This window comes from Penicillium verrucosum (genome assembly GCF_028828655.1).
Source record: "Penicillium verrucosum strain IBT 35672 chromosome Unknown utg000001l_segment0_segment0, whole genome shotgun sequence".
In the NCBI taxonomy this organism is placed as follows: Eukaryota; Fungi; Ascomycota; class Eurotiomycetes; order Eurotiales; family Aspergillaceae; genus Penicillium; species Penicillium verrucosum.
Genome location: NW_026643210.1, coordinates 14,795,244 through 14,823,192, shown reverse-complemented (window position 1 = coordinate 14,823,192; position 27,949 = coordinate 14,795,244). Strand labels below are relative to the sequence as shown.

Genomic DNA, 27,949 nt, shown 5'->3' with positions numbered 1-27,949 from the left:
CGACATTTGTAATCTCCTATCTGACCTGGGTAGCTTCGTGAAGCTGTCTGTCTTCTTCCGGCCATTTGTGCTATGGCCTTGATATGATTAGTGTGATCGATATCTGCGGCCTTTAATTTGACTTATGCTTTGTCGCCAATTTCACATTTACTGGCTAGTGATACAAGTTGTGTTCCTCCTCCCTACTATGACCTGATCGCCATCACAATGGCTTTGCTCTTCCGCTTCCTACAGGCGTTCGCCTTGCTGCTCCTTGCCAGCGCAGTTGCCGCCGAACACACTTCTAACTGGGCGGTGCTTGTATCTACCTCCCGCTTCTGGTTCAACTACCGCCACCTCGCCAATGTTCTCTCACTATACCGAACCGTCAAACGGCTCGGCATTCCCGATTCACAGATTATACTCATGCTCCCCGATGACATGGCTTGCAACCCCCGAAACGCTTTTCCCGGCACCGTATACAGTAATGCAGACCGTGCCGTCGATCTATACGGCGACAACATCGAAGTGGACTATAGGGGGTACGAAGTGACCGTGGAGAACTTCATCCGACTCTTGACCGACCGCCTCGACGAAGACGTACCGCGCAGTAAGCGCTTGGGGTCCGATGCCGGCAGCAATGTACTAGTGTATATGACCGGACATGGAGGTGACCAATTCCTAAAGTTCCAGGATGCCGAAGAGATCGGTGCGTGGGATCTTGCGGACGCGTTTGGACAGATGTGGGAGAAGAAGCGCTACCATGAGCTGCTGTTCATGATCGATACTTGCCAGGCCAATACGATGTACACCCATTTCTACTCGCCTAACATCGTGGCGACAGGCTCCAGCGAGATCGACCAGTCTTCCTATTCCCACCACGCCGACAACGATGTCGGCGTCGCTGTCATTGATCGCTGGACATACTATGTTCTTGAATTCCTCGAGACACAAGTGACAAGTGTCACTTCCAAACTCAACCTAGGAGACCTGTTCGATTCCTATGACGAGTCGAAGATCCACTCCCAGCCGGGTGTCCGGTGGGATTTGTTCCCCGGAGGCGAGCAAGAAGGGCGCCTGCGGACTGTGGTTGACTTCTTCGGCAATGTCCAGAACGTGGAAGTTGAGAATTCCAACGCCACTGAGCCTGGCTCTCTTAAGGAAGATTTGGCTGAGATTGCGCGACTTGTTGAGAAGTGGCAAAAGCGTGACGAAGAATATTCAGCCATACTGGGTGATTCCGCTGGAAATGTCACCGAAGACCTGCATTCATCATCTTTGCATCTGAAGCTGAAGAATACCGTTGGGCCGACCAAAATGGCGGAAGACGGTAGCTGGGGCAAGCGGCTAGTTGGAATCTCTGTCGTTGGTGCATGCACCGCTATCTGGGTGGCTGGATCAATTTTGGGCCGCTCGTCTGTTTAATATTACACAGGAAAGTACGGAGTCTCTTCCCTTTGGCTGCAGTCTTGGATTCTTTCCTGGACTCATAGATGTATGGCCATAATGTCCTCACTGGGATACTTTTGGAGAATATAGCATGTTCATGGCGAAAGGCGTTACCTCTGTGATTATTGAATTTGAAAGATATCCTCCGACCCAACACTTGAAGGGAATCAACTATGCTTTTGATATATGTAACCAAAGTAACCAACTCGCTAAAGATGCAAGCAAAGTATGGCAATGTCTCCTTTCTCTCCTAATCACCCTCCTATTTCAGTTGGAGTCAAAAGGTGTAAACACATATATTCATAAAATCTACCGAGTAATGCTCTTCACGGCTGTAGAACGATTCAACGCTTCAAGTCACATCCACAAGTGCCCACCACCCAAAGAACGCTCAGATAATAATAAGACAGCCGAACTGTGCTATAGCAAAACGGAGGGCCATTTAAAGAACCCTATAACTATTCACCCAAACTCCACAAAGTCACCCTCTGTGTCTTCTGCCAGCTCTATAGCTCTCTTCTTCCATGCCTTCAAAAATTGAGCCGGGTATTTATCCGCCTTCTTTGGTAGACCCTTCTGAGTAATCAGGAGATTAGACGCAGCAAGAAGATAGGCACGCTCAAATGTATCCCATAACTTTTCTTCAAGGGTTCCTGTAGCCGCCGGGTTGGGGAAATAAGGGTCGTTGGCTGTCACAGCAGTGACCATTTTATCGCAGCAAGACTTCCAGCTCTCCTTTACGTGTAGGCAAAGCTGGTCGGCCTTATCGAAGTCAAGCATCCAGAGATGCACCTGCCGCCTTTTAAAGTCACCCGCAGGGATATCAAAGGGCGCCACTGTCTTGAAGTTTTCCACAACGGTCGGAAGTTCTCCATTTGTTGTCGCACTACCGAGTACGAATTCCATGTCCATACCGTCTAAACAAGCCTTCCAGTGAATGGTAGCTAGTCCGATAGCCATCTCTTCGGAAAGTTGGATAGCCTCTAACTCGAGTTCCTCTATCTGATCGAGATAAAGAGGAAAGTTCTGAAGGCTGAGCGCTGGATTAGACAACTCTCTCTCTCCCCTTCGCTGACCAAGGTATGGTCGTATAAGGCATGCCTTATTATCCGGGTCCTTAAGTGCCGATTCGTGCATTGTCTTCGGAAAATAGAGGCGAATAAGAGCTTCACGGCAAGGCTTAGGAAGCGGTAAGATCCGCTGGACTTGGAAAAGATATCCAGTTTTTCGAGTATTCTTTGGGAATCGTCGTAGGTTCTCTCGCCACCAGTTTTCCAGGTCATTCTCACTGATCCATCCAGTCACTATAGGCACACGAGGGATTGAGACATTTGGGAATATCTCCTGAAGACAAGTCTTCGTCTCTATCACTGCACGGCAGGCAATGTTGGTGAGGTTTGCATCGTTCCACAGCGAGACCTTATCGCTTCCTTTTTTGTACGCTGACTCTGTTCCAGGGATCTCAAAGATCGTACCGCATGTTCCCCGGCCGATGACAACAAGCGCAGCATCCTGAAGTAATTTTGCTCGCTGCATACGCTCTGCGAAGCTTGAAGAGGTTGATATAATGGAGCGCACACTTAGGGCCCGCCGTAGTATGTCTTCATCTTTTGTATCTTTTGTCGGAGCCTCTGTAACTGCCAGAATTTCTTCAGTGGCTCTAGCCAGACGAGCATCTGCGGACAGTTCAGTGTCGTGGGAGGCTACAGAATCTTCGGAAATTCCGCGTAGATGGGAAGACATCGTTGTGATGTTGGTGTTGATGTTGATGTTGATGTTGATGTTGATGTTGCTATTGATGTTGCTATTGATGTTGCTGTTGCTGTTGCTGTTGCTGTTGATTGTCGAGAAAGAAGAAAACGATGCGGTCCCAGATTAATTCTCCATAGTTAAGGGTAACAAGCCTACCTAATTAGGCTTAGTAGCCCTTGATATTACAACCTTAATTTGCTTCCGAAAATAAGTTCGGCTTATCCCCACGTGATATATAAAATAGCGAGCAAATCAGGTGACCATCCAGCTTATATAACGATCAGGTGATGCTCAGTGAGTTCGAGGGTTGAGCCCAATGAGAAAGGAAAAAAGAAAGTTCGTACCAATATCGGCTCGAACCTACGACCCACTCATCTGAAAACTAAAAACCCACTTAAAAACCCCTCACCCTAAGTCGTCGAAATGGAACGTCGAAAGGATGAAACCAAAACAAAAAAAGTTAGCACAGATTCATTAACCATGTTATGTCAATTCTGGAGCAACACATACCTTGGGAATCTTTCGGGGCATGCCCCGAAGGGCAAAATATAGCATCCTGGACTTCATTTTAACCCCAATTTTTGGATGGAATTTACTATGTAGAATACAATACTTGACCTTGGTTGGTCGGTTTTTAGAGGATCCGCTCTTTCGCGCGGAGCGGGTCTCGAACTCACGACGCCATTTGCCGATCACACGTGACTGACTAATCCGGTAGCACCCACCAATTAGAACTAGGTATTTTGTCGAGCTTTCCCCCATGCCTGTATATCATCAAAATAGGATCTGTAAAGAAAGAAAAAATAGGTAGCTGCTCTTTGATTGAGACATGTCATCCTTAGTGCAGGGGCCATGCTAATCTTCTCTGTATATTTTCATATGACCATATGCCCCGAAGGGCGAAAGGACATCCTTAAAGTTCAATATAACACCCATTTTTGGGCAGAATTGTACCGCCTACCTTTTTTGGGAATACGTAATGAAATAGTTATCGACATGTGATTTTGATTATATAACACAGACACAGCACGGGCTTTTCATGGCTAGTACACAGACCACCTAGTTAGTTAACAAGTTGGTTACGTTTATATAAGACATCTTGGTGTCTGGGATGATGATTGGGTAAATGGACAATGTAAGAGGCTGTACAACAGAGTCCACGGGTCCACGGGTCCACGGGTTGTCACGATGATTATGTAATACCCAGGGGCCATGCTCAGTTTTAGTTAACTAAACACTTAACTCAGTGAGCAAAGAGCGGCAGAGCACTAAAGCGGAAAGGGAAAGCCATCTCGCTCGGCCTAAAATCCGGTGTATACATATGTATAGGGTAGGGGTGTTTTAATCCAACTTGTCGCGCTGCATATCAGAACAAACGATTTGCGTGTGGAAAAGCTCAATTTAGAGTACGGAGTATAGAGTACATAGGAATTTCGCCTAAAGCACCCAATTTGCGTTGAGCTACTCCGTACAAGGTGGATTAACCCATATTTTGGAAGATCTATCTATATCCAAATTTAATTCAAGGAGTTAAAGAGTAAGACATCCAATAGTGAAATATGAAATATTCCAGTAACTAAAGAAGGGGAGTAACTATTGTCGAGGTGATGAAGAGGTATGGAATCCCGGCACGTGCCCGACGCGTCGCGCTTGTCCACTTCCCCGGCGCTATGAGAGACTCTTTGCTGCAAGGGCTTCACACCAAATAACCACCTCATATTTCTGTGTTTATTCTTACAAGTTCTCTTTCTTCATGAGCTGTCGCATGAGCATATGACAATCCCAAGCTGGCCATGTATCTCCCTCGGCAGCTCATCTCACATCTCTACCTACAACTCCTCCGATCCCACCACCCACTTTCTCCGCCTGTCTTAATTCTCGTGGCATTAGAGCCAGACGCGCTATGTGCTTGTCGAATTCTCACCGCTTTGTTAAAACGCGACTATATCCCTCATAAAATCCAACCAGTTGCAGGATATGGCGACCTGTCGCGTGCGGGGGAGGAGCTGGTCCGCCCAATGCAGACCACCAATGGCGGCAGCGGAGGAGTTGTCGTCTGTCTCGGTGTAGGTGGTTTGGTCGATCTGGGCGAGATACTAGCATTGAGCAATCCCGAGGACGAGGTAGAAGATATGGGAGGCGTGGAGATCTGGGTATTCGACGCGCGACGGCCGTGGAACCTAGGGAACGTCTTTGGTGGACTAGCAGGGATTGGCCAGCCCATGGCCGAAATCGACATCAATGCGCGACGGCGAGGACGCGGGGTTGACAAAGGGTGCGTCACTTCCGCTTACACGTCGAAGAACGGCGGAATCATCGTGTATGACGACGGAGACATTGAGGAAGAGCTTCGCAACGAACGAGAAGCATACTACGCCTTACTGGAAATGCCAGAGGTAGACGACGATGATGACGACGCGAGTGACGACGGATCTGAAGACGAAATGCAAACAGGGTCGAAAAAGCGCAAATCCTGGTCAGGTCGCGAAGACGATGAGGATTCAGAAGGCGATGAGCCGCCCCACCAACGGAGGAGAAGCAATTCAGTAGGTGTTAGCATTTCTATTACCCGGCAATCGACTAACGCGTGATATAGGGCTCCTCTATCGCCTCAACCCCAACTCGCCGCAAAAAGACTGGAATCAATTCTTCGAACTCATCGCGATCCGCGACACCGACAACTGACTCGCCATCCCCAGCTGAGGCAAAGCAACCCTCAGCCCGGTCATTAAAGAAACGTTTAATTAATCTCAAGCGAAGACACGACTCCGTTCTACAATCCTACTACTCGTCTGGAACCTCATACTCCGAACCAATTTCGTCACTGATCTACTCCCTGGCATCTGAGCTTGGACGAGATGACAATGACCTGCTGTGGCTTGCTATTGTCGGTGTCTCCAGTCTGGAACTCAGTGGTCGAACAATGACCGGAGTGGGTATTTCAAATACATCAGAATCTGGTGGCTCAGCAGGCTGGGGTGGCCAACGTGGCGAACACATTCGTCAAATACTTCGCGATGAAGTCCATCGTTTGAACCCGCCTGATCCTCTAGAATCAAACCGTGACATCCGAGGAGAAATCAACGGTGTCATCCCAACAACCGCTAGGTCGCCCACCGATACATCGATTCGTCTTTCTCCTGAGCCGCGATTCCTTCTTGTCCGACACTGGTCATTATACGAGAGTATGCTCCACAGTCCCTACCTTGCACCGCGGCTGCATGTCTGGACTGAGAATGGCCGCAAACGACTGCACAAACTTCTCGCCAAGATGGGAATTAGTTTGACCCAGTGTCACCAGTACTACACCCACATGGATATGGAATTGAAGCGTGTACTACGATCCCGGCTGCTCAAGTACGCCCCTATGTATGGCCTAGATGGACTCGTGCCATCAGAAGGATCTGGGAGCGCGAGTGCCCGTGAGGGCTGGGGATTTGTGCGTTGTTGGGGTTGGAAGGCGTGCCTCTCTGCCACAGACGTAGGCGTTATCGTGGGTGCAATGCTGGAAGTTGGGCCACATGAGACTTTAGCTTCTTGGGACTCCAAACGTCTGCCACGAGCACGCGATGATACGGAGAACAATGGGATCACAGGCGAATCTGACTTGGCTAGTCTGCTACCTCGATTCTGGAGTGCGTATGATGCCCTTTCATTAACGTCTGAATCCCCCACGATTCTCTTGGAGGCCCTCCCACTGGCCCAGCATCTACACCGTGCTATCCTTCGCACTGGTACCTCCTTGCTCTCTAAGCATCAAATCCGCCACCTTCGAGCATTCCGTATTGCCGTGGTCAAGGATGGACCCGACGTAAAACTCTTCACAAACCCCGGGGCCTTGACGAAATTGGCCTTGTGGATCGCCGAGGCCATTCGAGTTCAAGAGAAAGAGCGGGGTGATTCAGTCAAAATCGGTCGCAAGAGAGCAGCAGGAACTCCTCTCGTCCTTGCTGGCCTCGATGAAGACCGCGATCTCTATGTAGTCGTCGGCACTGGTGGCGGCGGCGGTGTTGTTGACTTCGCCGCCATGTCCAAACGGCAGGAGGAACGCAAGAAGAAGAAAGAACTTAAAGAGCAGAAACAGAAAGAACGATCAGAGCGTCGGTCCAAGCGAGCAGCAGAGCGTGCCGAACGAGAAGAGGAGACTGGCGCCGAAGACGAAGATTCGGAAGAGTCTGAGTCCTCATCGGAATCGGAGTCCGAGGACGAGGAAGATCCACGTGGAAAGAAGCACCTTCTCCGCAACCGATTTGGTATTGCCTTCCAGGAGGTAGTCCAGGAGACGAATGCCCGTGTGCGCATCGACAGCTTCGAGCATTGTGTTGTCGAAGTGCAGAAGGATGACCTTGGTGGCTTCCTTGAGGCATTGAGTTTCCGTAGTGTGGTGGGTTAAATACCCACTACGAACAATCACGCAGTCTACGACCTGTCATCTTCGTTTACTTTCTTTGATGCATGGGGATGGGAAGGAATATTGGGGTTGGGGGGAGGGGGATATTGGACTCTGAAATCGGCTACATGCATAATGACCGTTGCATGGCTTTCTACGCTTGCAAGCATTCAAACGCCCTTCTTTCTTGCATCTCTCCAATGGCGTTTATGGTGTTTGTTGTTCCCGTGAGGAAAATATGTCTGATTCTATCTAGTCCATAGTTGCATTGAATCTATGCATTTTCGGCCTTGTCTTCGAGAGCTCCCACATCTCCCCCGCTTGTTGATCTTTAGCACTTCGCCTACTTTTAAATACAACCTTCGAACCCAGACTCAATTAATAAATAGCATAAGCATAAGCATAAGAATAGGAAAAACAACTCGATTCCTCACCATGTCGCAGCCCGAGTACCCGTACTCCCTGCGAGAACGTAGGAGAACTTAGCTTTCTAGAAATCATATCACATTATTTTTGTTCCATCGTCCTCTCTAGTAGATTATTTCCTTTCCTTGCGGGTCTTTGCATATCGGTATACATATATACATATATAGATAGTACATATCCAAAGGAAAAAATAATAACCACACGCCAAATCATACATACTTGCTAAGACCAGGCCTTGGGGAAAAGGCAACATACAAGAGACAGGGTGGCGAATATGAAAAAAAAAAAGTAAAAGAAGACATCAAACAAAAAGAAACAAAACGACCTAGAGAAACAACACCAGACATCCTAGACATCCTAGACATCCCCTCCAGACGCGCCAGCCCCAGAACCACCAAAGAAATAGCCCTCCAAAAGATCATAATTAGGATTCTCACTCCAGTCATGCTGGAAGTCCATAGCCATACCAAAACCAAGATCGATTCCAACATTCTGGCCCAGATTAGGCCCCAAAGATGGCACAGCCATCATATCGTAATCAGGATTGGCTTCCCCTCCCACATTACCCTGGTTTTCAGCATCGCCGGAACCAAAATCCAAAAAATCAAGACTCATCCCTTGTCCAGCCTCGGTGTCAGCAGACGGCAAACCATGATTATGAGTATTGCCACCAGGAGAGCCACTTTGTTGCGGCGAGTTCGAGTAATAGAACTGCGGATGCGGCTGTGGGGAGTTTGGATTTTCGTATTTGAGATAGTAATCCATCGATGGATTGCGTTGTCCATACGACCGGGACTGGTCTGCGGAGAAGTTCGGGGGTATCGATTCTGGTTGAGAATAAGATGGTCCTCCGGGCCTGTTTTCGGCTCGAGGGTGGTCGGCCAAGGGGGTATTATCGGTAAAGAGATCAGCTAAGTTCATGTCGAACTTGGGGACGGGACGGGACTGGCGTGTCTGCGTCGCTCGTCGGGGTTGGCTTTGGCCTGCGCGGTGTCGTTGGTCCATAGGTTGTCGCGGCCGGCCGGGGTGGAGTGAACTGCTGGTGTTTGATGTGGCGTGGACACGGTTTATGTCTACTTGTGATCCGAACCCGGTTGTTGAAAGACACATTTGGACGGTTGCTTTGCTCATGCGCTCGAAGGCGTCTCGACATGCTTCGGCCGGTGGACATTTGTGCATCAGGTCGCCCAGAACGGAAGTTGCGGCGAGAACGGTGAAGTCGACTTCATCGAGGGTCTAAGAAAAGGGAACGTTAGAATAAGCACAATACTAAATCACAGGGTTGGTGGTACCTACTAGACGACTTCGAACCGAAGGCGAATGCCAAATGGCATATAAGAAGGAAATTCCTGATAGTGTCAGTAACGAATCGGCGAAGAAAGCGCAAAGAAACAACTGCATACCAGCCATGAAAATGTGATGCGTAGCAAGATAGGTATAATTCACCAAGCGTACTCTATGCAATTGGCGATAGATGCGAATGACCTTCTGACCAGCCTCAGCAACATTAAGATAGACATGGTCCTCCTCGTCACCGTCATCGGGGTTAGAAAAGGATGGACTAGAAACGTCATCCGCAGGAGTAAGCTCTCCCGCCAACTCAGCAGGAACCGTCAAGCTCTGCTGGTACAGCAAAATAATACCTTGCCAGTAATTCAACTCAAGAAGCTCAATGGAAAATCTCACGCCTGTTTCCGGCCGCGTCGGGGCAGTCTCTTGCCACTCAACCAATCGACGATGCACATCATAGCGCCAGGAGCGGAACGAGTCAAAGCCCTGAAGGAAAGGGGAGGAAAGCTCGGCGTGAGGAAGAATAGCTGCACCAGGGCCTCTCCTCCGCACAGCGCGCGTCTGTTGATATTGGAGGACATCGTGAATCTCAGATTGAAGAAGACGCAGTTTGAAATAGTGGAATGCGACATGTTTATATGTCGGGGCCCCATCTGGTGGTGTCAGAAGACCAGACTTGGTGATGTATTGATCGTCCATCAGAGACGGGAACTCTGTACTGATGGCCTGATCACTGATGCCGAATGGCCGTCCAACACATGTGGCTACAAGACGATCAAAGCTGTATACGCACCACCACAACCGGCGACGGAGATCGCGCACCCATTCGCGTCGTCCGCGTTCACGAGCATCAATCCGTGACTGCGCTTGGTTGCCATCTTTTGTTGCGGAATCAATGCCCGCTCCATCCTCGTAATGGAGCCCAAGGTCGACCGCTAAGCGCGTGGCCACACCGACGATATACCAGAGACCCGGTGCAACTGGTCGCAATAGGGCAAAGCTGGCTAGAAGGAGCACTGCCTGCAGCTCTTCCAATCCACCAAAGCCCTCGCTGGAGGAGGAGCCAAGGAACGATTCCAAATGAACGATTGCCGAGGCGTGGTATTCCTCCGGCTGGTACTGACGGCTCGAGAGTCTCGGTCTCTTCGTCCCAGACGAGGACCGGTCATGACTACTGCGATTCTCATCATCCGAACTTTGAGGCTTATCCTCAAAGATGATTCCAGCGCCAATAGCAAACACGATATTAAGCACGTAAAGCGCGCGCGGAGAGCGCTTCTTCTCTTCTAACAAATAAGTCTTATCCAATAGCTCCATGAAGTCTCCTCGGTGAAGAATCGGCATCTGAGGATTCGCGTGTTCAAAGTACAGATCGACCAGCCGTTCAGCTAGCTCCCGGTCAGGGAAAGTCGCGCATTTCATCATCGGCCTTGTTTGCAGCCCGAAGAAGGAATCGCGCATACTGCTCCCTCCCCCAGCAGTGCCAGCAGCACTCTGAGGCAACCGATCGCTCGTTCGAATCGTCGCACGCTCCGGCATATTACCGGGGAGTGAGCTCCTCACCGCAGCGAAGACGACACGAGCAAACGAGATGCCCGATGTCGACCCCAGATATCGTGGGTCAGAAGTACCCTGTACAGAGACCATGCCGATATTCGAAACCAGATTATGCAGGCGCCAATTATCCTCGTTAGCGGGGTCATCTTCCGCATCGCGATTATTCCCTTCTCCTCTCCGGTCCGGTCGATCGGCTTCTTCTTTCGATTTATTCTTCCACCGTGCTTTCTCCGCCGCTGACCCCTCCCCGGCCTGACCGTCAGAACCGGAACGAGCTTGCGCGACGTCGCCATCCGCCTCGATTTTGATAGCCTCCTCCTCGTCAAATGCGACGACCTTTTTAAATTCAATGTTGTTATCCGCTAATTGTTTTTCGAGATGTGCTACGCGCGACTCCAGGAAATAGACGTAGCTGCGGGGGATCTCCCGCTTTGTAATGGGGTCATATCCGACGCAGCGCACGCCGGCCTTCTCACAGGATTGACATCGTGGGAGGCGCTGGTCGCAGCGGTTTTTGCGCAGTCGACAACGGTTACAGGCGGAGACATTTCGGAATGAGGAGGAAGCGGATGAGACGGGGGCGGTGGAATGGGCGGGCGATGTGGAGGGCACAGCTGTCGCGGTGGAAGAAGGGTTGGGAACAGCGGTATTGGTCGCGGGATCGGTTTGCGTTGGGGAAGTGTCGGAGGGATGTGGTCTCTTCTTGCCTGAAGAGACTGGCGATGGCGACGAGGGAGGGTTAGGCATTGTAAGAACCGAGAGACAAGAGCCGCAGAGTTGCGATCATCTCTTGGTGGAGGATTTGCGGAAAGACTGCGGTCGGGAACTGCGGTTTAACTTCCCAGGCCAGATCAACATGATAAGATCACGAAGTACTTTTGATGTTCGTCGGTGATAGTTGTTTTTCTTCGATTGGAGATTCTCGCGCCAATTGTGTCGAATCGAATCAAAGGGATTGAAATTGGTCCGAAACGGAGATCTGGGAGCAGCTTGTAAATCCCCGAAATTAGAATATTCTCCGAAAAGAATAATTACCACCCAAGACCATAGACGAAATCCGTAGAAATAGTGGGAAGAGAAGAATGCATGTAGTCCAGAGATCTCGGGTTCCCCAGACTTTGATATGCCGAGAGATAGCTTCATCTTAGGGGGTTGGGTGGGTTGGTGGACTTCCCCCGCTCCCCGCTGTCAGATATACGAATTAAGGCATTGGGCATATGAAGAACAAGAAGAAACTCATGAAAAATGCACCTGTCCATATGAACTTGCCAATGTGAAGGAATAATTTCGTAACCGGGCACCGTCGGGAAACATTATGCGTGGCCTGTATGTTGTAGTAGGAGTGAAACAAGCTAGGACACTACAAGGCTACAAGGTGATCAACGTTGATAGAGATGACGGCCGTTAATATTGAGCAAGTCTGTAACGAGATACTCTAACCGACAAAGACAAGATCTTTGAGAGAACTCAGATCGAAAGCGAGGATCAAAAAAAAAAAAAAAAAGAGAAAAGAGAAAAGAGAAAAAAACACAATAGCCTCCCAGATGCACATGAATATAGCCATAATATAACCTGTTGATGCTCCAAGATAACAAGAAAGAGACCCAAATTTTATGCTTGTGCATATGCAATGCAACCATCTATAATTGCGCCGTTTCCCGGTCTCAAACAAAAGTTATGAGAATGAAATAGCAAAATGAGGTATCATGATGACGGGAAAAGATGAAAAATGAAAAGAAAAGAAAAAGAAAAGGGGGAAAAAAAGGAATCGCGTTGCGCCTCAGCGCTGAAATGAAGATGCCTTTCCAGAAGGATGGGGAGAAAAATAAAAGGTGATGCTGTAAAAAAAAGAAAAGGCAAGCTTCACAGCTTTAGACATTGGTATCGTGGGTGACATCGCTTTCGGTCTTGGAGAAGTCGTCGACGGTGTTCAAGTTAAGTTGCGAAACGTCGAAGTCATGATCGACACTAGAGCGCAAAGAAAGCAACCGCTGCTCTTCCTCTGCCAATTCGTCAGAGTCCTGATCGTGATTGCCAAAGTCCGATAGAGCTTCACGCTTCATCTCAGACTCGCTGACCTCAGACTGACGAATTTTGAAGCGCTCAGGCTCCGGGGATTCCTCCATCCAGAAACTTTGGATAGCGCCGATTAGGCAGACAAGACCGCAGGCCCACCAGGCCAGCACGGAGTATCCACTATTGAGACCCTTGGAGTGGAGAAGACCAGTGATGGTCGGACCAAAGGCACGGCTGAGACTGGCAGTAGAGGCGGCAACACCGTTAATAGAGCCCAGCACCTTGGAAGATGGGGCGGCGTTGGCCAAAAGGATGGCGGTGGCAGGGAAAGCGATGACATGGAAGGTGATCTTGCTGATCAAGGACACATAGACAGCGAGCGTTTGGAGCTTGGCCGGAAGAAGGACGAGGTAGGGTACAGCCAGGTAGAGAGGGGGCCATACAAGCAAAACAAAGCGGAAGGTGCGTAGAGTACCAAAGTGCTTGACGACAAATGGGAACAGCCACAGTTGGGCGATCATGGAGTACACGCCTTGCACGGCGAGCATAAATCCGATGGTCTTCGTGGCCATTCCCAGGCCGCCGGTAAACTTGAGGGGTAACACTACATCGTCATCGGATCTTGGGGTGCTCAGTAAGACTGGCATCAGCTGATCAAAGGAGACACTGTGGCTGAAAGAGGGCAATGCACGTCAGTAAATTGTTTAATTTGTATTCGATTCGGGTAGAAGGGTGTGGCGTTGAAGAGCGGGGAAAAAAAGGAGAGCCAACTCACTATGCAAGAATGCCGTAAGCAACGATCGCGAGGATGACTTGTCGGGTAAAGGCCTTGGGCGCGGGGCTCTTCTGCCCCTCCAAGTCACAATCAGCCGAGGCGCTGTCATCAACGGGACGTAGGCAAGGCGATGATTCGGCAGTTTCGTATCCAGGCGGTGCATCAAAATACTTTTCCTTGACGTCCACGTCGGAATGATCGGGAAGCTGCACGCGTGAGCCACAGCACAGGTTGACCAACCAGTGGCCGAGTTCGAGACCAGGATCACGACGATGCTTCTTCTCCGGGTGCGTCTCCTCCAAAAACAGGAAACCGACCACGATACCGCAAACCAGTACGGTGATGCAAACGAGGTTGGGCAGCAGGAACGGGAATTTATCCCACAGCGTGCTGCGCGCGAAAAGGGCCGGGTAGTTGTCGCAGGGCTGGGCCAAAGCGCCGCCCATAGCCGGTCCAATGATCGATCCCAGACACCACACGAAAGGCATAATCGAATAAGCTCGTGGCTGATGCTCTTTCTTCGTGACGATTTCCGCAACTGTCGTCTGAAGGACCCCAATATTGCCGTTCAACATGCCGCCCAGCGCGCGCGCAATCATCGCCGTGGCTAGGTTGGGCGCAAATCCGAATACCACCATGCTGATGGCCGTGCCCACGAGGCCCATGATGAGAACTGGCTTACGACCAATCCGGTCACTCATACGACCCCAGAACATGCCCGCGGAGAATTCAGCAAAGGTGAATGAGGAGGTGACCATGCCGGCGTATAGGGCGATTTGGCGGTCGTTATCCGTCACATGGAATGATTCGACCATGTGGTACACGTATGGGAAAATTGACATGAAAGCAATTGGTTCACAGATTCGAACGAGTGCTGCATCACATTCGTCAGCAATCAAGATCACTCATAGATCGTATAGACATGGTTTGCGACGCATCTTGCGACTACCATATCTTTTTCTTGGTTTTGTTTTTCATAGTTCGCAGAACAAAAGTACCACAACTTACCTAACACGAATAGTTGCCGAATTGGGAATGTCGAGAAGTCATCATCAGAACCATTGCGGGAGCGTCGGCCCTGTAAACAGGCTGGTCGTTGAAACATTGTGAAGTTGAGAGAGAATAAGTCGAAGGTCGAAAAGAGCTGGAAGCAGACAAAAAAAGGGATTTCACAGAGAGGCTTCAAGACACCCCGCTTCCCTTTTAGATTGTATAGCTCAGAAAAGAAAAAAAAATAAGAGTAAGAACAAAGTACCCGATAAAAGGTGCTTTTGTTTCCTTAATTTCCCCAGAGTCCTGTGTAAAAGGGAGAGAATGTGTAATAGTGTAATTGGAGCAAGGAGCAGCGTCTTTTGATTTTAGGGCTTCAGCATTGCTCCCCCTGCGGTTGGAAATGTCTATCAAGATCCGATAAGGTAGGGTGGAAGATTGCGTATGAGACAGCTGCAAGGGAGTCCGGAGAATTTATAGAAGAGAATTGGAGGTTCTGAAGAAGGAAAGGATCTATAAAACCCAAGAGTAAAGATGGTTCAAAGTAGATAGAAGAAAGTCCAAGGAAAAGAAAGAAAAAAAAAACCATGGGAAAGGGGAAGCTATTATAATAAGAAGTTTTGATAGTGGATAGGTCTATAGAAATGATCAGGCGCCAAAGAACTAAAATGTCAACCGTTCAGCATCACAACTAAACATTTCGGTTACAGCTGTACAGGATGCGGTTGGCAAACATTGGATCAGGATAAAGACGAACGAAGTGGGTCAGATTTTCTTTATTATTGTAATTGTAATTATATTATATTTTTTATTATTATTATTTTCTATATTTTTTTTTATTTTCAATTAAATCAAATATTAAAACCCTTTATTGTATATGTGGATCGGAGGTCGAAATCTGACATTTCCATTAAGAAGAGTAGGGGGAAGCGGAAGAAAGCCCCGGAGGCAAGGAAAGGGGGTGGAACCAATGGGAAGAACTCGGTACATCGTCATCCTTTTTTGGATATACAATATAATATACGATATAATAGGATTGAACGTATTTTGAGTGAATTGGATGTATTTTATATGGATTTACCTTTTACACGGGAACATATAGGAAATAGGAAATAGAAATAGGAAATAGGGAACATGGGAACATGGGATTATAGGAAATATTACAGGGGAAAAAAAAGAGAACATGTTCTAACGGGGATCAATCAGATCGGATATTGAATTGTAACACTAGCACAGAAATATAATAAATACCTAATTAAAAAAGAAAGTTTAAGTACCATCTTTGATTCGACAGATCCATCCCCCAGATCCAACAAGAAAAAGAATTCAAAAAATAAAAATAAAAAATAAAAAATAAAAAAAAGACTGATACCAAAATGATTTCCTCGAGACCCACGGTCCTAAGCACCGGGCCCCCGGGGAACGGCATTAGGCCTACCCTTAGTCTCCTAGAAGGAGGCGCTAAATGATACTTCACCCGTATGGCGTAAGGTAAGGAAGATCGATATTTTTTTTGTTCCCAGAGATGTGGTTTTAGTGCAAATTAGTGAGATGATAGATCTCGCCTTATAGCTCCGCGGTATCTCTGCGCCTCCCCGAGACCTATATACTAGTATCAACCTACCCCGTAGACCAAAAAAAATGTCAGAATTGAAGAGGTAATTAAAATCGATTTAATTTTAATTTTAAAATTTTAATTTTTTTTCCTTCTCCTTTCCCGTCTCTACAACTGTGTACTTCGTACTCTGTAACTAAGACCAAACATCATATCGTCATACTCTCCACTCAACGGAAAGGGAAACCTAACAGGTTATCCACTCTTCCCAGATGGCCGGGATGATCAGGAGATTCCGTACTTTTCTAATAAGTTGGGAACCAGCTGATTGGGTCGAAATATAGGTGAACCATGTTTAGGATATATAACTAGAACAAGATGCGGTGTACGAGGCACCATCTCAAAGGGAAACTCTACGCAATATTGAGCGCCATCCCGTCTATTGTCTCATTGTTGAATGTCACAAAAAGCCGTTTTCCACTCCCCCAGAACCCAAAATTCAAAGCGTTTCTCGTTAATCCCGCCATCCCGGTACAGATGGAACCGGAGTTGACCCGGTATAGAAAAGAGAAGCGATCGAAACCGTCGGGGATCTGATGATCATCTTGTCAAGGTAGAATACACACCGTACTAGTAAAGTATACTACTCTCTAGGCACTATTACTCCGTATAATGTGGATTTTTATTGATTTTTGAGACCTTCGAGAAGACTTCGGGGAATCAGCTGAGCTTGTCAAAAATTCACCGACACTCCCGAGCCCCATCTATTGGCCGTTAGGTGTCGATCGGCGACAGGGGAAGACAATGCCGCCCCTTTCCCCCCTTTTTATAACCGTCCTAAAAGACACCAGCCATTGTGGCGAAGGTTAGGTGGATAACTGAACCGTAATTCCGCTCGAACTACATTCTTGCTCTCCATATTCTATACTCCATATGTACTCTTTTTTTTTTATTACTTTTGATCTTTAAAATGCAAGTGGAATCTATGAATCAATCCAAAAGTCGGTAAAGTGCCGACCCAACAAGAAGGGACTGCATGAGAACCAAGGGGCTGGGAATAAGTGGGACCATTATTTGTATTCGACACAATGTCTACATATGTACTCTGTATGTAGGAAGTACTCTGTATGTACCTTATATACGGAGTACTCCGTAGGAGAAAAAAAAAAAGAGATGCGCTAGGTTTATTCTCCTGTACGACAGAAAAGTTGTCTGGGGCCACGCGAGGGAGTGGGTAAAAAGCCGGTGAGAAGTCATGAGAAAAAGAAAACAACAAAAAACAAACAAAAAAACAAACAAAAAATAAAGAGAACGTCATACTAAAGTATGAGTTAGCGGCTTGAGCCTCTTAGGGGTGTGTCTAGTAATTAGGATATGCCAAAGGAGGAAAGTCAAGGAACGGTGTGAGCAAGACATTGTAAACACGACTGGGGCTCCTGCAACCTGCAAAATTCCCCTTGACCTTTTTTTTTTTTGGTTTTTACAACCAGTCATACAAGATGCCAGATCATGATGTTACTTTCCTTGAATAAGTAAATAAAATAAAATGTTACTCCGTACTCGATTAGATAGTAGAGTGACCGTGCCCAGCTGACAATGTGTAAATATACAAGCTCCTATGGTCTGACAGAGTGTTTGACAAATCCTTCTATGCATGAAATACCCAAATACGTCGATCGCAATGCATGCATTCTTATCGAGGGAGATCATTGGTTACAAGGGAGGTAGGAGCGCTTGAACAATGACAATCGTTGAGATGTCCGATACGCGAGTCGCAACCCAACAGTAAAAGAGCCCGACGTGTTTTGACGCGGATGTAGCGGTGACTGTTGTTCAGGAAACAAAGCCCGTCATCTCTCCATGCCATGCATCACGCGACTGTGCACTGCCGTAGCTCCGTCAGCGACAGTCGTGTCTACCTTGATATCCATTCGGACTGTTCGGAAGAAGGATTGCGACCCAACGGCCGGGAATTATAGGTTACCTTTCTCTTTGTTTCATACATATTGCGATTCAAATCGGGACCGAGATCATGTGAGTGAGCTTCCATTTTTCTACCCTGCAGCCAACCGAATCATCCATGTATGGTGGGGTAGAGAGTATACCCTTGCTCAGATTATTCTTCCGATTCTCGCCAATTTGGAATGAGAGGGGAAATATACAACAGGAGGTGAACCCTCCCTGTCCGCATCAACAACCTTGGTCTGATAAATAACCGGTGTCAAGCGGTGTGTCTCTTGGCTGCATTCATGTTGGTTAATCTGCTGCAGAAGATCCTTTGACGTCTTGCCTCAAATTCCCCCTCGTCCCTGGCATCCCGCGAGTGATTCGGTAGACTGCAAGCCCTACATGGGTATTGTCCTCACAGCCCCCGTGATTTGCGTCTGCACCGCCGGTACGGAGTACGCTGTCCGACTATGATCGTCGAGGATTTTCGATGGCCATTGCGATTTGGACCGACATTGCGCATGTAGCCCATATCGATACATATCCAGACCTCCGCGGTTATTATTGCCCAAAATTCAAGAACGTTGCAAAAGACGGTGAAGCGCGTTACAAGTAAACAAACGCCGTACAGATGGAAGTCATACCTCATGACACCGACTTATTCATGATGATGCCCTTGATAACGCCCTAGATAGGTTTCGCTGGATCTTCCGACCCCGGGAGATCTCACCGTGCGCTGCTTGGTCACTGCGTTGGGTATATACTAGTTCGATCGGCTTAATTCGTGCTTAATCTCATATGCGATCATATACCAACCCAACTTCTACCACATTCCTTATGATGCCCTTGATATTTCCTTCATTCCAACAGTGAGCAAGATATTGAATCACGTGGGAATAATACCCCTCAACACACTTCCCGATCGAGGCCAATAGCAAGGGGGGCAGGTTCAGCTTCCATAACACACTGTTTCCGCCTCGTCTATCGCGTAGCCACAACGCCCAGATCCTACATTCCCGCTATAAATACCGCCACAGCACCACCGATGATCAAAGGGGCTTGACGGCCCACAGATCCGACTACCATGAACCTGACTCACTTGGCAAGATACGATGCCCCTAAGGATACAGCCGCGTTTTCGGATAGACGAGTGGATTGTATTTTATTTCTTTTTTCAGACAACGCTAACCCATCCCAATCCAGACACAAGGGTCCACGATCCACACAGAACCGTAGCTGCCGCACCATATTGTCGGGTTTGACAGTCGCAAGATCCCGAATTGCTGAGGCGTGGCACCGATTGCCCCTCAGCAATCAAAAGGACGAAAATGATTCCAAGCCAAGCGGAAAATGCTTCCTGGCATATAGGAAAGCTTTCTTTTGGACCTATCTAAATTCTAAATTAGGCAGAGACCTCGGGCAAAATTGCCCCAGAGACTAGGGTGCTTAGAATTTTTTTGGTGCGGCCTCCCTTTCTGTGCCGGATGGTTGACGGGAAGAAAATTCTGTGTGATGTATCAACTTTTCGGGGTGACTCCCATGGGCCGAATTCCCGTCACTCAAAATCTAGATCTTCCATGACATCGAAATCAATTGGAACAAGGAAAAAGGGGTATATACATTAATTTGGGGCGAAAACAAGGGCTCAAACGAACTTGCCCCTCTCGATGGTTGTACAAAATTCGTACATAACTACATACATCAATGTCAGTGATGTACAATATAGTTACATTGCATATCACTCTGATTCCATTGTTTTCAGGCCCATTGCGATCGCGATCCCGCTTGATTCGGATAAATGCAGGTTTCTTTTCCTAATTTTTCATTAGAATCAGGCTTCATTTTTTGCTATCTCAAAAAAGCCCCACCGGTCGTCCTTGCGATGTGTACAGAGTACGGAGTATATGCTTTAGATGGGAACTCCTAGCTTCACTGCAGTTCCCCCGATCGATCAAGACAGCAAAGTTTGAGGTTAATTTCTATGCCAAGTGTCAATACAATTCATTCCTCCCTTTGCTTCCGATCTGGAAGCTTGCGCTGAATGTGCTTGCGATCGGTTACACAATGTATTCGCCTGTCTCTTTTGGGGGATCGCTAATCAAAAATCATAGTATCCATGTCGGACTTTTGCTACTCTTGATACTAGACGTGGGTCCTTACTTAGCAGCGCTAGAGAGTGCATACAGACAACATACGACAGACTCCATTGTACATCCATGGATAGCTAAATTGTTCAATCTTATTGTTTGGACTGATCATCATTCGACATTGTAAAAGCGCCACATTTACAATTACCGATCTAGATTCTATGGCTTTGTATTAGATCCCGGAGGATTGGAGAAAGATTGAAGTTATAAAGGTTCGTTTTTGAGACTACTTGGAGCTTGCATGGAGCAAGTGACAGGTGTACTTTTGTAGAATCGGCAAAGCGTATCCGAAGCAAAGTAAAAGTACTCATGCATAATGCATACGATGTACTCCGTACAATTTTTGACAGTCAAGATCCGGACCCAGCTGGCTTTAGAGACTAGCTGCCTTGCGTGTCTCTTTTACTCCATAGTTGTGTTCCGAGAAAAGCTGAAATCTGGCGCTGGTCCGGCAGCTGAGCGGGATCTCCGCGAACCAATAAAATTTTTAAATTGGCCTTTTTTCTCGGGGTCCCCGCCAGCCAAACCATGGAATTACAAGTTCAGTTCCACGGTACTAAGTTAAGGATATATGGAGTACATTAGTGTCTCCCGAGATTTCTCCCAAAGAGGGGCTAAGGTAAAGAATGCTGTGTGGTATTATACTCCGTACGGAGTATCATTTTACAGTTGGATCTCTTTTATCTTTTCTATTTCTGTGACCAACAGGAACGATCGCCCTTATCCCCACCTGTGGCAAGCGGAAGGTAGGGATCCGGTGCCGCGGTGACGGGTACAATACAAAAGTTCCGCGAGTGGACACGAATCAAATCTCGTCTTTCGCAAGGATTTTCACACTATCGATTCTACTTGTGATCATGTGAACATTCTTGTTCCTTTGAAACCTTTACTCTGTTTTTCTTTGTTTTCGATGGGACTTTTTTTTCTGGCTTTTTATTTATTATCAATTTATTTTGCCCCCCCGCAAGGTACCGGCAGCCGAGTTCCGCGGACTTTTGGTCTCTCAGCTGGATACGTACAATTGCTATAGTTATGTACTTTGTCACCTTACTTCGTCCCTACTCTGAACTCTCTGATGTGATCCAGATTGATTCCCCTGCAGCGGTCTAGACACCGAAGAATGCTGGTTTCATAGCAGTCACGTGTAGTCCTACTTCTTGTAGTCGGTGGGATTCTGTGGTGGTACGAATCTAACTAAAAATTGAGATTCAGTGATCATCGGAAATGTCAAGGTTGTTTGTCTGATGATTCGTCGATTATAACGCTTGCTATGTTCTACAACATATCTTGTGTTTGGAGATTGCACCCAGGTGAACCTCGCACCGTCAACACATTGATAACCCTGGAAGCTAACCAAGAACTAGTTAAACAACATCTTCTCGTCCTTAGCTGAACTTTTACTTAATTCAATCTTTCTGTTTAAATAAACCTAAGTGCCAAAAGTGTTTATTGCACCTCAAGCAATAACTCCTGTTTGCTATAAGCTCCATACCATTATTTTGCAAGTAGCTAAAACAAAGAATTAGTTGGCCCCTTGCACGGCCTTTATTGTTGACGATGAGCTGGGACTTTTATGCTTCGAATGTTCAGTTGCTTCAATAAAGACGGTATTACTCCGGACAGATATTATACAAATAAACGGACGCAAACCGCAGAATGATATCCAGATGGTGTCAAGCCTATAAAGCAATTTCTCCATACATAACGGGGTACGGAGTACATATCATTAATTAATATGCAGAGTTCCTACTAAAAGTCAATTCCATAGATTATCCAATACCATATCAACCCTTAGTCCCAGCAGCCAGACTGTATGCATGAACACCTACATCCGGAAAGTTTACTGGCGAACTCTAAAGTTTCGCCACTGATCATCCGCCACTGATCATCCGCCACTGATCATCCGCCACTGATCATCTCCAGATAGAGCCCAGGTACAAAGTACTCCATATAAGACCCGCATAATCTTCGAGTACTAAACCTCTCAGCAAAAGTACAACAGACTTCACCTATCTAGTACTTTTGCTTGCCGCCCGGAGCCAAGATGTGATCGCCTTCCTGGCATGTAAGCCCTAGATGTGACAGCGGATCACAGATTCCTGTCTATGATGGATTTGACATGAGAGCTAGGGCCAGTGGACCAATCAACCTCCCATAATGCCGTCCTGGATGATACATCCACTACACGCCTTGCTCCATATATGCCATTAGTTTATACTACGAAGGTGTAATCTTATCCAGATGCACTGGACTGACTTCAATTCCAAATCTCAAATTCCAAATCATCCGCCAGGTAAGCTTGGATGCCTATATCCTTGCCGTAGTCTCTAACCATGTCGTACTCTACTGTCGTAAACTGGCATTGCGCATAAAGATATGTATGTCCATGTATCTCGTGTTCTTACAACGAAATCAAATTATTTTGCATAACTTCTAGGACAAAAATGAATAATTACAAATGTGACAACTGCCTTAAATCACGGGAAAAAAACCCCAACAAAAGATGATGTCCCTGAAAACGTTTCTGGGGGTTGGAGGTCAAGAAGGATAAGGATTATATTGTTTATTGTTTGGTTGTTTGGTGCTCAGATGCTAATGTCGGGTTTCAGATGATTCTTGCTTTATATGCACAATTATCACAAATACCAGACTTGATCCAGAATATCCATATCGTCCCTGCCCAGCATGACCATGCCTTCCCCCATTCACTGATTCTTTCCGCGGAAGAACAAGACCAACGCCATTCGCCTCCATATAGGGGACTCCCACAACCCCCGGCCTCCCCAGCCTCGCACCAAAACCAATTCCGTAGAAGTCTAGGCCCACCCAGCTGGTAATTGTGAGATGAGTCGAGCCAAATAGATCCCAGTCAACGAATATAGGCTTATGGCGACCATCCATAAGATGATAGACTTTGGCGATATGACGCGAGTTAATCCAAGTTGAGGGCGATTCGGTTATGGCTTCGCATATTCCAGCAAAAATCGACCATTGTGTGGATGTTCAGCCTAATCAAATACAGGACCGAGAGAAGATGAAGTGCTGACGGTAACTTGTTTCGTATCATCTATAACTATCTATACCTAGATAGCTACAATACGAGGCAGGCACGTTTCCCCGCAGACCCAAAAGCCCGAGCACACCACTTTATTCCAGCTTTGATTCTCAGGGTCATCTAAATCTCCCTGTAGCCTATATCGAAGGTCAGCCGTCCATGTTTTACCTTGATATACGAAGACTGATGGGAAAATAAGTCTCGGACACGCGGCCTTATCCTTGTATAAGTATGCCTTCAAAGGCAGCAACTTAACATGGTGCTTTAAATTGAGCTCGATCCTACCCACCAAGTCTCTTGATGATCATCTTCAGTGAATCTATCAATTCCGCTTCAGCTTGAAACATGTCGGTTCGTGGCCTTGTACGAGCAACCAACCTCCGATTTTCTAACTGATAGATGTTTATTTAGCTTCCATCAGGGTATGGATATGTCTTTTAAATCCACCAAGGTTTGAAAGGATACAATTTCTAAACCATGATATGATATAGGGTCTCCATTGCAGATTACTGCATCACTGCCTTTAGGGAGCTTGGGTCGCAAAAGAGTTCAAAAAAGCCCAGATTCATCATTTACAAAATTACGGATGACTACAATGCCGTTATTGTAGAAGAGAGTTCGCCCGAACAAGACTACGAGGACTTTCGCCGAAAGCTGGTCTCCGCAGTTGACACTGGAGGGAATCCTGCTCCTCGTTATGCAGTCTATGATGTTGAATATGACCTTGGGTTAGAGGGGAAAAGGTAGAGTTATCGTCATTGAATTTCGGCTTTGGGTTAATATCTGACATGCTATAGAAGCAAAATCGTTTTCATCACCTGGGTTCCCAGAGAAACATCAACCAAGGTATGCCACCATTTGATGATCCCTTTCTTTTGGATTCTTGCCAATCTGGTGATTCTAGGTTCGAATGATATATGCTAGTACGAAAGAACAAGTGCGGAGATTCCTCGATACCAAAGCATCGATTCATGCAGATGACCCCGACGAGCTTGAATGGAAGACTGTTCTGGAGAAGGCCAGTGATGGCAAAGCCTAAGTTATCATGACGATATTTTTTGTTTGTCGCTTTCCTAATACGAACCCCATTGATAAGACATTTCCCCTTTGGTAGCTCTAAACTCCATAACCGGCTTGGGACCATACTACGGACAATACTACGGACAACATTACGTTCTAATACGTCTTGGCTCTGCTACTTTTTGAAATGGGGTACGCTTGTAAACATAAAATTCAAATTACTTGCTTCCATTTGCTTTTCGGTAAGACATGGTTCATCGATCAGCTGGTCGCCGGCAACTTTCGACAATAAGAGAGACACAGAACCCGTAATTTGTGGCTTAGAGGTGATCACACACAATTTCCTGAGAAATACCAGGCTCCTTCCAGAATCCCAGCAAGATTGTTGGGGCTTGTTGAGATTGTCTTGTGGGAGGGCTCGCTGGATATCGTGTCTAGTTTCTCTTGGTTCTTCTGCATGATGACTTAGTTGACGTTTGCCTGAGCAACAGTGTAGGTCATGTGGAACGTGAATCGCTCAGTATCCATCTCGCCGAAGCAGGCTTTGGTGGCGATCTTGAAAGCCTCGTGATCGATTTTGATATAGACGAGATAAACACGAGGCTGGCAGACGATGTGCTGGCCGTGGCCGAGGACGTCGATTTTAACGACCGTATTGATGCTGTTGGAGAAACTCCGCACATTGCTGGTGGAACTGATGTTGACCTGGATGCTGCAACTAGTCCCCGAGTAATAGTTATGCTAGAGATCCACGTATGCATATTGGTGATTCCCGAGGTTCTTCACCGACTTATGTTGCCTGTTTTGATATTGCCCTTTACGGCCCAGTACTACATATACATACATGTAGCATCAAAATCCAAGAAAAGGATGTTCAGGACTCGGCAGGTCGAAAAAGCAAACAACAATACCGTATTAAACCAAACAAAGGCAGCACACCGTTTTTCTGTCTCCTTACTGCATGTCAGCAACTCAACAATAAATTAGTGAAAGCTAGACAAAGAGTCGAGTCGCAATCAGACTAGATTGAAATGAGCTATTCCACTCAAGTAGAGTCCGCATATGTTCATTGGTCACTTAGTCACGGGATCGGGAAGTCACAGCGGGAACATGCAGATGCAACACGGGTAGCTGTTGTGACCCTACGGATCAGATGTGGAAACCCAACGGCTCGCATATGTAAAATTCCAATGTAGGGATCCGGTGAAATGAGAAAATGGTAAGATGCAGGGTTGTACATTGCCTTGATCGGCTTGTTTGTCCTCGGCGAATCCTTCGGAATATCAAGTCAGGTTTGTGCTGCATGACACTTACATATGCCATTTATGGATACAAGAATGTTTGACCGGCCCAGTTATGCAGCCTTGTCGTATCTTTTCTGATTGTTCTTTTTTAGGTATACCTTTTAGATATCTTCCTAACCGTCTTTTTAAATGTATGTAAATGTGGTAAGAAGTGCACTTTGTAAAGGGGATTTTCTGCGTGAAACCTTTAGTGGCAAAATGGACACAGGTTGGATTAGGAAATTTGCAAGGGACATCTATACTATAGGCAAATATTCTGCACTCAATGGAGATACTATAAATGGCTTATCATGTTTATCACACTTATCACCATGTGATCTTATCAGGGCCTTGAGAAATCCACTGAAGTCATAACTCAGTCTGTCGACAATTCACTGAAGACCAGGATAACTGCGCCCTATGGAGATTCAATCCTAACTGGATTATCTCAAAAGTTGAATTAGCTGCATTTGCAGAATGAGCGAGAGATAGCCGCCAATCACACACCATGGCGCATCCACGAGTCTATTTTTCCCTTCCCGTACGACCGTTCCTTCCAAGACGAGCCCGTTGCAGCCGATTATTCCTACAAAACCTCCAAAAACCATGCATCACACGGAGCCGATTTCAGAGCACCAATGCTAGCCCTGAAGCACCACCTCAGCCTAGCAAAAACGCCGTACCTGACGAGGTAACACCAGATCTGTCGCATTTGGATCCTTCTCCGGAGGATTATTCACGGTTCATTTTTCAAGATAAATGCCGGGTGAAAATACATGCTGGATCTGGTGGGCATGGTTGTGTCGCCTACCTGCGCGAGAAATACGTTGAAGAGGGACCCCCGAACGGCGGTGATGGTGGCAGTGGAGGTGGTATCTACATCCAGACCGTCGAGGGCTTGACCAGTCTGCACAAGCTGGCTCGCAGAGGCATTGTCAGAGCTAGCAGGGGCCGAAATGGACAAGGTAAAAGCAAGGGTGGAAAACGAGGCGATGACGTCCTCCTTCAGGTACCTGTCGGCACCGTGGTGCGAGAGGTGAGCCGTTATGATCCGGTCGAGGTGGAGTGGGCCCGCATCAAGGCGGCGGAAGAAGCGTCATATCTTGCTAAAGAGGAGAAAGAGGTTTGGAGGGATCCAGATGATCCTGAAGTTGAAGGCGAAGAAGGACTTCAAGACACGGAAGAGGCGGAGTTCAATCCTATCCAGCACGATCGCTGGGTGCTACACCCCGCCGCAAAGCCATCTGATTTCCTTATGGTGCAGTTCCCGAAATCATACCCGCGACGACAGAATATAGCAGCCATGGAGCCCAAGTCACCGATCTGGTTGGACCTTTCAAAGCCCATGGATAAACCCATGCTTCTGGCTGCCGGTGGTATTGGCGGGCTGGGGAACCCGCATTTCTCCACACGCGTGATGGGACGGCCAAAATTCGCAAGCCGAGGCGAAGGTGGAATGATGCTAGAGCTGGACTTCGAGCTTAAGCTTCTTGCAGATGTCGGATTGGTTGGGAAACCCAACGCCGGCAAGAGTACACTTCTGCGCTCGTTGACCAACAGTCGGACCCGCATTGGAAACTGGGAGTTTACTACACTTTCTCCTAGTATTGGCACTGTCATCACCGACGACATGAAGGGTCGCCCTCTTGTTGAGTCGAAGGTCCGTCGCACACACTTTACTATTGCGGACATTCCGGGTCTGGTTGAAGGCGCACATCTCGACCGAGGACTTGGTCTCGGGTTCCTTCGACACATCGACCGAGCCGGAATTTTGGCCTTTGTGGTTGATCTCAGTCTCGCCGATCCTGTGCAGGAACTCCAGAAACTATGGCACGAACTTGGAGAGTACGAGCGAATGCGCGATGCAGATCCTGACTCTACCGAGGAAGACGACATCATTGAATGGAACCCATTCACTGAAAATGCGGATGATGGCCATCGACGACAGGCACTGGGCCAAGAACCTGCCCCGATATTGAATACCAACCCCGATGGCTCCCTGCCTCCCCTGGCAATGACACCCTTACATTTGAAGCCTTGGTTTGTTGTGGCAACCAAGGCAGACCTGGAAAATACACAAGACCAATTCCGAGCTCTGCAGGAGTACTTGTCTGGTGTCCAGAATGGCTCGATTGAACACCCATCGGGTCATGAAAGGGCTTGGAAGGAGAAAGTGTGTGTTGTTCCGGTCAGTGCCAAAAGAGGCGAAGGTGTGTCTCGAATTCCCAAATTGGTGATTGACCTTCTCGAATGAAGCATGTATACTAGAAAACTCCCTTGATCATGAACAAAGTGTACTATATAATAAACACCAATAT

At 47.3% G+C, this 27,949-nt stretch overlaps 8 protein-coding genes across 8 annotated transcripts; 4 read left to right on the top strand and 4 right to left on the bottom strand.

Moving 5' to 3' along the window:
- Positions 1-207: 207 nt before the first annotated feature.
- On the top strand, positions 208-1,404 carry N7516_005468 (GPI-anchored transamidase; the record flags this gene model as incomplete). The annotated part of the gene is made up of 1 exon (XM_057218188.1): positions 208-1,404. The coding sequence occupies one exon, from the start codon at positions 208-210 to the stop codon at positions 1,402-1,404; it is 1,197 nt and encodes a 398-aa protein (XP_057080071.1).
- Positions 1,405-1,890: 486 nt separating this feature from the next.
- Positions 1,891-3,171, bottom strand: N7516_005467 (uncharacterized protein; the record flags this gene model as incomplete). Its single annotated transcript, XM_057218187.1, has 1 exon — positions 1,891-3,171. One exon carries the CDS (start codon positions 3,169-3,171, stop codon positions 1,891-1,893), a length of 1,281 nt encoding a protein of 426 aa, XP_057080070.1.
- A 1,802-nt stretch (positions 3,172-4,973) lies between these two features.
- Positions 4,974-7,573, top strand: N7516_005466 (cell division control 45 family protein; the record flags this gene model as incomplete). The annotated part of the gene is made up of 2 exons (XM_057218186.1): positions 4,974-5,726; positions 5,777-7,573. The coding sequence occupies 2 exons, from the start codon at positions 4,974-4,976 to the stop codon at positions 7,571-7,573; spliced, it is 2,550 nt and encodes an 849-aa protein (XP_057080069.1).
- A 780-nt stretch (positions 7,574-8,353) lies between these two features.
- On the bottom strand, positions 8,354-11,590 carry N7516_005465 (Zn(II)2Cys6 transcription factor; the record flags this gene model as incomplete). The annotated part of the gene is made up of 3 exons (XM_057218185.1): positions 8,354-9,232; positions 9,293-9,345; positions 9,400-11,590. The coding sequence occupies 3 exons, from the start codon at positions 11,588-11,590 to the stop codon at positions 8,354-8,356; spliced, it is 3,123 nt and encodes a 1,040-aa protein (XP_057080068.1).
- Positions 11,591-12,714: 1,124 nt separating this feature from the next.
- N7516_005464 (MFS transporter) lies at positions 12,715-14,739 on the bottom strand (the record flags this gene model as incomplete). Its single annotated transcript, XM_057218184.1, has 3 exons — positions 12,715-13,531; positions 13,635-14,508; positions 14,643-14,739. 3 exons carry the CDS (start codon positions 14,737-14,739, stop codon positions 12,715-12,717), a joined length of 1,788 nt encoding a protein of 595 aa, XP_057080067.1.
- An 8,934-nt stretch (positions 14,740-23,673) lies between these two features.
- Positions 23,674-24,367, top strand: N7516_005463 (actin-binding ADF family protein; the record flags this gene model as incomplete). The annotated part of the gene is made up of 5 exons (XM_057218183.1): positions 23,674-23,679; positions 23,740-23,750; positions 23,820-24,071; positions 24,126-24,174; positions 24,233-24,367. The coding sequence occupies 5 exons, from the start codon at positions 23,674-23,676 to the stop codon at positions 24,365-24,367; spliced, it is 453 nt and encodes a 150-aa protein (XP_057080066.1).
- Positions 24,368-24,813: 446 nt separating this feature from the next.
- N7516_005462 (uncharacterized protein) lies at positions 24,814-25,109 on the bottom strand (the record flags this gene model as incomplete). The annotated part of the gene is made up of 2 exons (XM_057218182.1): positions 24,814-25,066; positions 25,102-25,109. 2 exons carry the CDS (start codon positions 25,107-25,109, stop codon positions 24,814-24,816), a joined length of 261 nt encoding a protein of 86 aa, XP_057080065.1.
- A 1,030-nt stretch (positions 25,110-26,139) lies between these two features.
- Positions 26,140-27,885, top strand: N7516_005461 (GTP-binding protein Obg; the record flags this gene model as incomplete). The annotated part of the gene is made up of 1 exon (XM_057218181.1): positions 26,140-27,885. The coding sequence occupies one exon, from the start codon at positions 26,140-26,142 to the stop codon at positions 27,883-27,885; it is 1,746 nt and encodes a 581-aa protein (XP_057080064.1).
- Between the last annotated feature and the right edge of the window lie 64 nt (positions 27,886-27,949).